Genomic DNA, 12,346 nt, shown 5'->3' with positions numbered 1-12,346 from the left:
AGGATTCAAGGACTTTTTATCATCATACCACCTTTGCTTGTTTGTGGCACAAGAATTTGGATTCAGGACCCGGATTAAAAAATAAAATAAAAAACATACTTAAGAAGTCAATGGGTAAAAATAATTTTAAAAAAGGAATAGAAATTAACAGCAACAATACGTTCATGATGTAGAGAAACGGCAGGAGAAAAAGAAAGTAATTTTGGAAATGGACACCAGCGACCTCCTGTGGATAAACACGTGAACTACAGCACATGTGCAGTACATATATTTAATATCATTACTACAAATAATGGCCTAAGTAATTTTTTTAAAGATGATTTCAGGAGAAAAAAAAAGCAATTTTGGTTAAAAAAAAAGAATTAGGAAGGTGAATATATGAAATGTAACATATTTAAAAGAATACTTGACCACCTGGTACAATAAATTATTGTTTTCTTTCTATGATATTACAAAAAACAATTACTTGCTTGCTTACTTTTTTGATGGCTTTTTCTTGCAACTTTTCCACTATGCTAGAAAAGAGCATTAAATTACAGGGGAATAAAAAAACGACCTTTAGGTCACATAATCTCTCAGTGTGTGAGAGCCTTCATGTACTCACTCTGCACCGTGGAGGCTGTCTTCTAAGGGGCTGTCGGGCCACTCCGGAGGGGGAAGGTTCATACAGTCTGGCAACACGGGAGGAAAATCCTCTATGCTTCTCCTGAAGGAAGTAGTTTCCTGATGGTGCTCCGCCTCGCTGTCTTCCTGACTGAGAGACGGCGCTTCTTGCTGGCGAATTGCCTCAACCTCCACCTGCTCCTCTAGGTCTGGTGTGTGTGAGACAGCGACTCAGGTGAACTCACGGATCATGCAGCGGGTTTGCGAAACAGCCAGAGACGCCGTACCGTTGTAGACTTCCAGTGTGGCTGAGCAGGAAACCGTGCCGTAGGAGTTGAGCACCACACACTTGAACAGGCCAGAGTCTTCAGGGAAAGCCTCGGTGATCACCAGCGTACACAGCTCCTCTGCAGAGACCAGACTTCAGTGTTACTCACTGGGATACACATCTTCCATTTTCTGTTTCGCGTATAAACCATCGACATTGTCTCTTATCAGACCTTACTTTTAAAGAACTACTCCAATAGTTATGTCTAAACTTTGTAAAAGTCAACCAAAGAGCCTTACAGTGAAAAGAAACAGAAAGATTAATAAACTCACGAGCCCCATTTATGTGTATTCATGGACTATTTTCATCCTCCTACTATTATTATTCCATGCAATCTGTGTTTTGGACTCACCTGGCACCGATGCCGAGCTGCCTTCTGGAAACACAAGGACAGATTGTTTGAGTTAACTTTAGCTTTTGGTTCTGATTAAAGTAATTCACATCTGAAAACAAGATCCAGTAAATGAAAGCTGCTTCATATCGCCGATGGTCTTCTTTTTGTTTTACTGTCACAGATCATACAAAAATGCCATAATGTACTGAAGTATAAAGACAGAATCAACTAACACAAAAGGAACTTTTATTCTAAGTGGAGAACTGTGCACTTTTTTTATTTTTATAATCGGTTCTCAAAATCTTAAGGTTAGTATTTGAAACCATAAAATACATAATAAAAAATTTTCAAAATGTCTTCTTTAACATGAACTAAAATCTGTTAATACCACTGAGGGCCTCGTCTATATATTGACTCCATCAATATTTTTAAGATAAAATGTGTCAGATTTCCAAGACTCCATATTCACTAAAACCCAAAGTGTAAAATTTCTGAAAATAAATGAATCTTTACAGCATTATAAAATATGTAGCAAAACCTAACCTTTAGTTTGGGTAAATGTATTCATTAGAGGAATTAGCTGCTCATTACAACCGAGTCACACCCCTGGGAACCCCAACGGTTTCTGTACAGCATAATGTGTAAAAGGGATCTTATTTATACTACAAAATTTTTGAGCAGGATTGCATATGTGTGTAGGTCTTTTTGGATTCACCACAACAAAAAGGGCTACTCGTGTAAACACTGTCATTTCTACAGTCAGTATAATCATTATGTCAGCGGTGGAAACGCTTCCATCAACGCGGCTAACAGCAGAGCTAATTTATCTCTTAACGCCTTTGTGTTTTCGCCAACTTTGAAATCATTCGCTGTGCTTAGCGTGTTAATTTAGCCACTTACTTGGCTAAATTAACCCTTCGATAACTAAGTGTTAATTTACTTGACTATCTTGTAAACTTTCAGTTGAATAAAGATAAAGCAATAGAGTTAGCGACACTCAACAACTCTAAAACTAAAACCACGAGGGAAAAGTCTGTTCAAAAGTATCACCTCCTGAACGAGCAACATTACATAGGTGTGCAATAACAAATTCAACTCTGTTAAGATCTTCTGCTAAGTTTTCAGCTAATGCTGACTTCAATGCCAGCGAAGCTAATGCTAAATCGCTATGGTGGGTGCCAACATGGCTGAGATGTAAAGCTATATGCCATAAATGACAGTATAAACTCTGCTTAAAGGTTGCTCACTCTGATGTAAACTTTGTGACATCGTATGACTCCATCTCACACTTACTCTTGCGCAATATCCTAAAATCGTCAGAGTCCTGTATTTGTTCGTCTTCTCTGTACCACATGACCTGCAGCGGAGGGGTCCCCCTCAGCCGGCACTCCAGGACCACCAGCTGACCTTTCACTGTGGACATGTCATGGAGGCACTGCGGTAGATGAGGATGATGAGGAGGAGGGTTCAAAGGAGGAAGATAAGCACAAGGGAAGAGAAGGTGGGTAAGATTTAAACACAGCTGGTTCTGATATTTGCACTGTGTTGAAGGCTGGGGTGTCCAAACATTTTGTCACATGGGGCAAAATCTGTTTGTTTGTTCTACTTCAAAAAAAAAAAAAAAAAAAGAACAGCTAGTTTTCAAATTCTTTTAGGCTCAACTGAACAAATTTATTTCTCAACATAATAAGATTTGGGTGACTTTCTTTCAAAACGCTGGCTATGTAGCCAAGATGAACTCATTAGCTAAACGTTGACTTGAGTGAAGCAAAGTCAGTTTTTCAGTAAAAATCTTTGAATAAGAGCTAGATTGTAAAAAAAAAAAAAAAAAAAAAAAAAAGGCAGAAACAAGTACTTTGTAAGTAACATACTCAACTTTTTTTCCATTGTAAGAAAAATTGTTGGTGGTAATTTTACTCTGATTACAAATAAAAAGTCTGTATCAGTCCAAGGGCCACAAACAGCCCCAAGCTGCGCTTTGGACACCCCTGGTTTATGTGTTTTCCAGGCACATAGCATCATTTTATAGCATAATCAAGTAACTATTTTAACTTTAGTTGTTATAAAAATGCTGCATATATCTATATATACAGTACAGACCAAAAGTTTGGACACACCTTGAATTCAATTAGAAAGTGTGTCCAAACCTTTGGTTTGTACTGTATATAATTTAACACCTTGAAATTGGGCCTCTGTCTCTTTAAGAAACTCCTCCGCTTTCTAAAACTCCGCCCACAGAAAGTCATCACAACATGCCTCCATTATTAACCCTTTAACAAAATTTGACCAGCATTTCCTTGAGAAGTAGCTTCTATAATGAGCAGATCCGCAGTTCCACCAGGTGTTTGCTAATAGCTGAAGGCTAGTCTGAAGGAGCTGAGCCCACCTAGGCGTTTTGCACAGCTGAATGGTTTCCACAAAATATTAAAGGATTTCTCAAACATGCGTGAAAGAGTCAAAGCAGCAGTGCAGGTATGTCTTTGATGAGGAAACAATATTGTAACACGATATAAAGCTCAAGAACGTCAATTTTACATGATACTGTCCCTTTAAGGACACTCTATAGAGATCTATGTTACCTTAACGAATGTGGGAGGCACTCCTTTCCCCGAGTACTGCTGATTGTAGACAGGACTCTGCGTCTGCACACAGAAAACACACAGGGTTCTGTTTACTGCTACTGTAACTTCTGCATACTTGTGTACCGGCTCAAGCCTGAACCAAACACTGTTTTCCATATTTATCTATTTCCATGAAGGATTGTTGCGCCTGCAAATATAGCAGGCAATAAAAGGTTACATTTTCCAATTTAAATGACACATTTCCATAACGTATCAGCTTAACGAGGACAAATGGTTCATTTTAGGTTGATGTAATTACCGTCTGAGGGCTGACACACAGCGGATGCACCAGGCTTGAGTGTTTCTGAGCGAGCAACGTGGAGGAAGAGGAGGAGGAGGAAGAGGAGCGCTCCCGAGAGGAGGAGGAAATGGTCAGAGACATGGTGCTGGTCTTCTTCTGCATCCTCTGGACCCTGAGTGGTGGGACGTGGCGGGAAACATTACACCTTCTAAAGTTTCTCCTGTTCTCGTTGTGTGAGTGTGTGTTTCTAACTTACTGGGTCACGTTGGAGTCCATGTCGCTGGCACTGACAGATGTCCTGCGAAATATAAAGATAATTATATATTTATAACTATCTTTAATTATAAAAAATATATAACAAGCTGCTTTTTAATGATACATTTAGAATAATGTTCATTAAGATAGAATTACAAGAGAGAGAGAAGTGGAAGATCAAAAGCATCATAACTCCAACGTCTCTCTGCCCGGCTTTCTAACCGTACCATTTAAAGGAGAGCGGCAAAAGCAAACAAGGTGGATCAGCAGTATTTTCTGAATTTTGAATTAATTTGACAAAAACACAAAAACAGGCACAGAAACACATCCCCTCACACTGGTTACTCTATCAGAGCAAAAACATTAAAGGGGCAGTATTATCTACTTTTCAGGCACATAGCAACATTTTATTTCACAATAAAATTTCAATATTCAGTTGCTATAAAAATGCTATTTATATACATCAAACGCGATTTAAAAGAAATTTAACTTTGTAATTTAATGCCTGGAAATTGGGTCTCTGTCTCTTTAAGAAGCTCCTGCTCTTTCTGAAACTCCGCCTTCAGGAACCAATCACAACATGGCTCCTCTTTTAACCCTTAAACAACTCACATGATTTGGGCCTATGCGTTTTATACAAAGTACAAATATTTGCAAAACACACATTCGTAAAAAGTAGAGAAAAGAAAGGGGAAAAAGATTTGCCGCCCTGGGCTTCTGCCCCTGCAAGCCCTTTCTAAAGTCTGTTCCAGCCCATCTCTACCAAACCTCTGAGTAACAAAAAGTTGAATGTCTGGACAATAAGACTTCAGATAGTTGATAACTCTTCCTTTAGTTATCTTAAATAAAAGCAAACAAAAACTATTCTTAATAAAGTCTTAATATAACAAAAGAAAAAATCTCTGCAGCATATTTTTGTCTTTGAAAGAAAGAATCCTCCAAAAATATGACACACTACATATGTTGATCTAATTTCAAATAATCTTAGATCTGAGCTTTCAAATTATGAAAGATTTTTTCTTAAGCACAGTCAAATCCAATTTAAAATACTTAAAAATAAATTAGACCTTTAGTTGTTTAACAAACAATAACCTGTAGATCAAACAGTGAAAACCATGCAACCATTAAAAAGAAACTCAGTTACAGGATGAAAGTAAAGCAGTTATTTTCATTCATACTGTTTCCCACCGCTGACAGCAGAGGGGCTTTTATAGGCCTGTCACATTATTCAATAAATCAGTTAATCACATGACAAATTAAAACAAACTCAATAATTTCCTTTGGCATAATTTGTCATTTAACTCTTTCTTTCTCTCTTTTTCTACCAAAACCTGACTGATAAAAGTCTTCGGTTTGGTGCTTTGGTCTCAACCAGCTCTTATTTTGAAAGAAGATTCATTTTATTTGTTGTTTTTTTTATTATTATTTATTTTGGATATTTAAAATGTCTTCCAGTTCCAGCGTTAAATGTTTATTAAAGGTTTACTGAATGTGCTCTTGCATTATTATTTTGCCATTATAATTATCTTAGTCAAAATGGTCTCAAACCAACAATATTGTTTATCGCAATAATTCTGGGACAATTTATTGTCCAGCAATATTTGTCATTGTGACCAGTCTTGTATCTTGTTTTTATACCGTTTCTGTCTGTTGGTTGGTTATTTTTTGTGTGTGTTATCTTTTGTTGATGCCATTGCTTCTTTTAATATAACTATGTGTAAAAAAGTGAGATGTTTTTTGTTTTTGTGCTTACTTGTCTCATAGGAGATAGGATGAAATTGAACTTTTGTGCTAATTCCTGCACATTTCCTCTGCCACAAACTTTGGAGGTGTTGACTAGTGTGCACAGCCAGTCTCAAGCACATGGTCACCCTCTGAGGGTCATCAGGAGCACGTCACTTCCTGAGCAGCGGATCACTGTGTGTCTCCATCACGGTCTGACTTTATTTAGCTGTAGCGCAGGGTTTTGTTGCTAACTGAAGGTTTTTCTGTGTTTTACAGCCCATTCCCACCCTCACTCTGTCTTGGGAAGGAGAAGGAGCTGACAGAGGAGGCTGAGAGTCATGTTTCTGGGCTAAATTAAACTCTGGCTCCTCCTGAACACAGAGGAGGCTTCCTGGCCTCCATGACCAGGCGACAGGGAGAAGTTAAACTGATTCACGGCAGATTTATTTGTCTTCTTTTTGGTTTTTATCACTGATACAGCTGCTAACAGGAGATTATTGTTGGTAGAAGACAATCTGTTGTCTGTTGTTCTTAAAATTCTTAGTACTTTTGCTTACATTTTTATTTGGAAAGCAGAACTTTATGTATTTCTTCTCTAAACTTGTAACGCTTGTACTCAAAACTTCGCCTCGTGCTTAGACATAGTCTCTGCTCAGACTCTGCTCGCTTATGAAACACGGAACTCCCTTTTTGGCACAGTCGCCTAGCAACCTCTCAGCCAATAGAATGAAAGTGTTGTAGTAGATGAGTTTGTTTCCTTCTAGTGGGTGTGCCTGTGTGGCTACTATCGATTGTAGCAACCTGCACCACCCACTGGATGTAGTGAGTGGTTGGGCGAACAAACTCCTGCCTGGAATCAGCAGCTGTTAGCGATTACTAGCTGTTAGCGATCAGTAGCACTGCTGGCAGATGTTTAGGGTAACAAAGAGCAGAAAGCTGAGGCCGTTGTTTCTCCCTACATCTAGTGGGTGGTGCAGGTTGCTTCAATTGATAGTAGCCACACAGGTAAACCCACTAGAAGGAAACAAATGCACCTGTGGAACACTTTTGTTCTATTGACTGAGAGGTTACCACGTGATGGTGCAAGCAGAAAATGTTTCACCAGCGAGCAGAGTCCGAGCAGAGACCATGTCTGAGCATGAGACAAAGTTTTGAGTACAAGCATTACAAGTTTTGAGAAGAAATACATGAAGTCCTGCTTTCAAAATACAAATGTAAGCAAAAACATTAAGAGTTTTGAGAACAAAAGACCTGAAAATCTGCTTTCAGACTGAAAATTTGTGCTTTTGGATTATGGCGGAAAATTTCCCCCATACTACCACCTGATGGAGCAGACCTCCGCCATGACTCCCCCAATCAGCTCCTTGAGACTAGTCTGCAAAAACCTGGTGGAACTGCACATCTGGTGAGCTCGTAGTAGAAGCTAGTTCTCAGTGAAATGCTGGTAAAAATGTTGCTAAAGGGTTAATAGAGGAGCCATGTTGTGATGACTTCCTGAAGGCGCCATTTCATAAAAACAAGAGTATCTTAAAAAGACAGAGGCCAAACCTCAAGGCGTTAAATTACAAAATAGCACTTTCATAACCTAGTTACTTGATTGTGGTACAAAATGGCGCTATATGCCTGGAAAAAAAACAACAACACATACACAATGCTGCCCCTTTAAGGGAAGAGAAACAGCTGCAGCTTGTGCATTACACCCTATGTTCCCTTAAGATAATCACAGCAAACAGGTGTATTTGTGTGCATGTGTGTGTGTGTGTGTGTCCTTTCACCGAAGCTTGTTGTTGATACAGCAGCAGCTGCTGTTAAACCCTTTGTGTCGCTTGTCTCCATTACATAACCGCACAATTTATGGCTGTATTTACCAATCTGTAACCCGGCAGGTCAGAGGACCATCGAGGCTTACAGTAAAGACAGGGGGGTGTTGGGGGGGGCAAGGAGTTCAACAACGACAAGCAGGTGAACGGGTGCAACACCAGCATACACACTGATGCTCAGATGGTTTAGACTGCTGGGATGTGCAACACACACACACACACACACACACACACACACACACAGAATATGAAAAATATATGAATAGAGACAAGAGAAGAAGTGAAATACAACCACAGGAAATCAAAACTTCTTAGAAATGATAAAATATTACTAAAGACTGTTCGACTTCCTCAAGTAATCAAACATCATCGAAAACAACTGATAATGTACCAAGCAGAATGAAACAACAACAAAACTATGAAAAGATTGTAATTATTACAGCAGTGGGCATCACAGCGTCACACTGTCTGCACTGTGTTGACAGACTTTGTAATAAATTCACTATATGAATAACTATATGGACTTGTTGTTTTAAAACCTTATATTCTAATGAAAATAAGTGAAACATAATCATTAAAACATTTGCTGTTCATACATAATTATTAAGAAATCAATTAAGCATCAAATGAAGAAAATTATACATCAAACAATTTTAATTACAACATAAATATTATTAATCAATACATAAAATAATCTATATTGACCACAGATGTGGAAACTGATATATCTATTTCCAGATCTGGAAATGAATAAATAACATCACATAATCTTTTGATTTAAATCAAGAAAACCTCATATTCTAAAATAGAAAAAACTAATAATCATACATTTGTTTTCCTTACCTCATTATAATAAAAAACAGAAGAAAACCATACATTAAAACCTTTTAATTAAACAAGTTCAACACTGACAGGCAGAGAAACTGGTGTGTCTGGTTTATGTCTTCCATCAACCAATCAGGTGTCACTGATTACAGTGAGGAAATTATTTTACCCTCAACATTAAATGATTCCATAATTAGTCTACTAAACCTAGAAGGAAAGATATGCATTTAAATATGGAGTTATTTAATTCTGATTTAATGTATGAGCAATAACTGAACTCCATCTTTTTTCCTTCAGCATCCCACATTGTAAGTTTTGACCAGGTGAAGAGAATCAATGAGCAGAAATGGTAAATGGCTCATACTATTACAGCTCTATGTCAAGTTTGAGGACTCCAAAGCTCTTTGCAATACGATACACCCGAGAGGAAAAGAAATGCCTTGCCCAAGGACAGAACGACTGAGACAAACAGAGCAGGGATTTCAACAGGCAACCCACTGGCTACAGGACAAACCCTCTACATCCTGTCGCCACTGCGGCTTCAGAATCCGACAACTGTTCACACGAGTTGGTAAACCTGAGAACAGCTTTCAGGAGGACAGGAGGAAACCAGCACCTACTTGAGATCCGTGTTAATTTAAGCAACCACCCAGTGTGACGTCAGCCCTGAAAACAACATCACGTGGTTTCTCTCAGCTGTGGACACATTTAGCTCCTGCTGTGGTTCAGCTGTAGAGGTAAAGCACCACAGTAGCCCATACGTCTGCAAGCTGTGCAATTATAATTCTGTGCAACACGCACAAAAAAAACGTTGTTATAAAACTACCTAATTTTCAATTAATGAAGAAGTAGAACCATTTAACCAATGTATTTGTTTAAAATATGGCGGTTCTTATGATAGTGGTTAAAAATTAAACTTCACAAGATAAGATTATAGATGATACATTTATTATTTTTCATTTTTCCAGAACCCTCAGAATGCCAGAGTTGATCAAGTTCTTACTGCAGAGGACCCCTGCTGTTCACGGAAGTTTACACCACAGCTGTCCACGAATACCTGAAATCCGCCAATACTTTGAGACAAGGTCTAAAACGCTTATAAATATGTACTTAAATAGTCCACACACATCAAACATACCTCAACAGCGGAAACCGTCTTGGCACCACAGGAAAAGCTGACATTCATCACAGACTTTCCTATCTCCGGTCTCTCGGGATACAGCCAATCAGTGTCAAGGGGGAAAAAAATGGCGCTTCTGGATTGGCTGCGTTGCAAACGACAGCCAATAGTGTGTCAAGTAGCGTTGGGCATAATAATGTCTCTCTCTTCCTTTCTCCTTCGCTCCCCCATAATTAAAATGGAAAACAAAGTTGGTTACATGGAAACTTTCCCTGTAGGGGGTATTAGGATTTTAATACCAAACACGTTTTAGGATTTTAATACCTGTATTAAAATTTGTAGCAGGTTGAAATACCTGTAGCAGCTACGCTTACTGCTAACATAGCTGCTACAGGTATTAGCAGCTATACCTGCTAATACCTGTATGTATGTTTTCTTAGCTACTTTTAGCTAAGTAAAGCTACTTAGCTAAACATAACTACTTAGCTGGCTAACATTAGCTTATCAGGCCCCTCCTGATACCTTATAATCATTGAGAAACATTGGGGGCAAAAAATCAGTTTATTTGTTTCTACAGAACTGCATGTCCTGTTGAATATTTATGCTCTCCTGCAAATAATTTGGAGCTACCTGAATCTGCAAATACTGAACTGCGAAAAGGCGGGGTTCCACCATAGATCCAGATGTTTGAGTTGTGCATGCTAATTTTCTTTTTCAAAGAAAGGCACCTAGGCTGGAACATTTTGGAGGGTTTTATTGGAAGAACATGGTCTATTCTCAAAAACAACAAAACCAAAACAAAGAACACAGGATTTGGGTTTCTGTTTTTCTGTAAATATTTGCTATAAATAGCCAACCTCAATAAATGAACTAAAAGTAGATTTTGGTTCACCGAGGCTTGCTTTGGAATAAAGGTCTAAAGTAATACATGTACTCCTACTAAGTATGAAAATAAATAAAATCCAAAAAGCGCTGTTGACTGTGTTCTTGACATTTTCCAGTTTGAGAAGATTTGTGATTATATTGGGGCAAAACGGGAAAAAAATTCAAGTGCTACATATACTTTTGTTAGGTCCCATGCCTTCATACCTCTTCTTCAAACATGTGTTGTAAAAACACAGTTATCTGAAGGGCATGCTGGATTTTTACCTGCAAGCATCATGATCTCCAAAGCTCAACAAAAGGCTTGAAAGGACTTTGCGACATTTCCTCAACCGCTGAAAAACGAGCTCCCCACTCTTCTCAGGCGGTCTCGTATGGGAGACCAATTTAGTGTGGAGCGGGTCAGCTGGTCGGTCCGACCACCAACCACAACTTAGTGCTGTGCAATGAATCCCCTCAGCAACACACACAAAGACACACACACTTTTGCTCTGTGAGTGAGATTTGACTGGTATGTACTGCAGGCTATAAATGACACAACTTTGTTTTGAATTATTTCCACCCATTAAGAATCCAAATACTCGATTGCATCCACAGTCTCATGGATCCAGACGTTATAAAATGAGGTCCTCAATAAGGATGGGACGTTGGTGAGGAGGGGGGATGTATAGGCTCATGACACAGCACATAAAATTAGCCCAGAGCAGACCACCCCCCATTCCCTCCAAAACCCAGCTGTCGTCTTCTCTCTGACTGCAAACTCATTCACTTCATGCAATAACACGCTCTATCATGAACCCAACGAGCTTCAACCAATTAAATCATAGCATGATGAGACCGACCCGTTGGTTGGGTTTGGACTACGGGCAGCGATCGAAGCCATACACATGTAAAACAACCCCCACCACCCATCATGTGCTGAGCCCCTTACCTGTCTGCTCTTTCTCCAGCAGATTAAACAACACAAACTAAAATCCCAGTCCACCAGGAGGACGAGCCCGTCAAACTGCTAGGTGACCGTATGCCTGCCAGTCATGACTTGGCCAACGAGCCTTTGCTGCTATGGGTGAGCTGACACACACTTTTACACATGTATGCCGGTGTGTGCGTGTGTGTGTGCGCGTGTGTGTGTGTGTGCTCATGGGTGTATTGAAAGGGTCAGGAGGAGGGGGTAAGAGGAGGGGATAGCGAAGTTCTTCTGGATGGTAGGAGCAAAAAACTATTTAAAGTAGTTTTCAGTTTCGATATTAAATGCTAGATGGATTGTTCATTAGATTCCTTCATAAAAAATACAAATACAAGTAACTAGTATAAAAAACGATATATTTGTGGTCTAGTTTTTTTTCACAATTAAAATTGTTCTTCTAGATGTCGCCGATGTTTTCCTGTAAAAGAGGCGTTCAGGGTGTCCTTGCTGACGGAATGATGACAAAGTTCATCCAAGAACTGGAGACAGGAAACCTGCGACCGGTGCCAGCGAGTCGTCTGTGGAAACATAAAACCCAGAGAGAGACACACACACGGAGAGAGTGATGGGTTAATGCAGTCCGACAGAGGACCACTGCTGATGTCCAGCTAGTAATGTACTAGCT

The 12,346-nt window shown here is 39.2% G+C and overlaps 1 protein-coding gene across 3 annotated transcripts in view; it reads right to left on the bottom strand.

The window, feature by feature from the left end:
• myot (myotilin) overlaps nt 1–11,802 on the bottom strand; it is a 32,062-nt gene extending 20,260 nt beyond the window's left edge. The window contains exons 1-8 of one of the 3 annotated variants that reach the window (XM_044126195.1): nt 11,686–11,802; nt 4,384–4,425; nt 4,146–4,299; nt 3,845–3,907; nt 2,559–2,700; nt 1,284–1,307; nt 891–1,010; nt 605–812 (exon numbers count right to left, since the gene is read on the bottom strand). In XM_044126195.1, the coding sequence (XP_043982130.1) occupies nt 605–812; nt 891–1,010; nt 1,284–1,307; nt 2,559–2,700; nt 3,845–3,907; nt 4,146–4,299; nt 4,384–4,403 (731 nt within the window). In that variant the 5' untranslated portion in view covers nt 4,404–4,425; nt 11,686–11,802. Of the gene's footprint in view, nt 1–604; nt 813–890; nt 1,011–1,283; nt 1,308–2,558; nt 2,701–3,844; nt 3,908–4,145; nt 4,300–4,383; nt 4,426–9,890; nt 9,960–11,021; nt 11,100–11,685 lie in introns of those variants that run through there. The other 2 variants (XM_044126196.1, XM_044126194.1) reach the window with 2 other exon arrangements.
• Between the last annotated feature and the right edge of the window lie 544 nt (nt 11,803–12,346).

This window comes from Gambusia affinis, linkage group LG09 (genome assembly GCF_019740435.1).
Source record: "Gambusia affinis linkage group LG09, SWU_Gaff_1.0, whole genome shotgun sequence".
Lineage (NCBI taxonomy): Eukaryota > Metazoa > Chordata > Actinopteri > Cyprinodontiformes > Poeciliidae > Gambusia > Gambusia affinis.
Note: the sequence above shows the minus strand (reverse complement) of the source record. Positions and strands in the feature narration are given on the sequence as shown.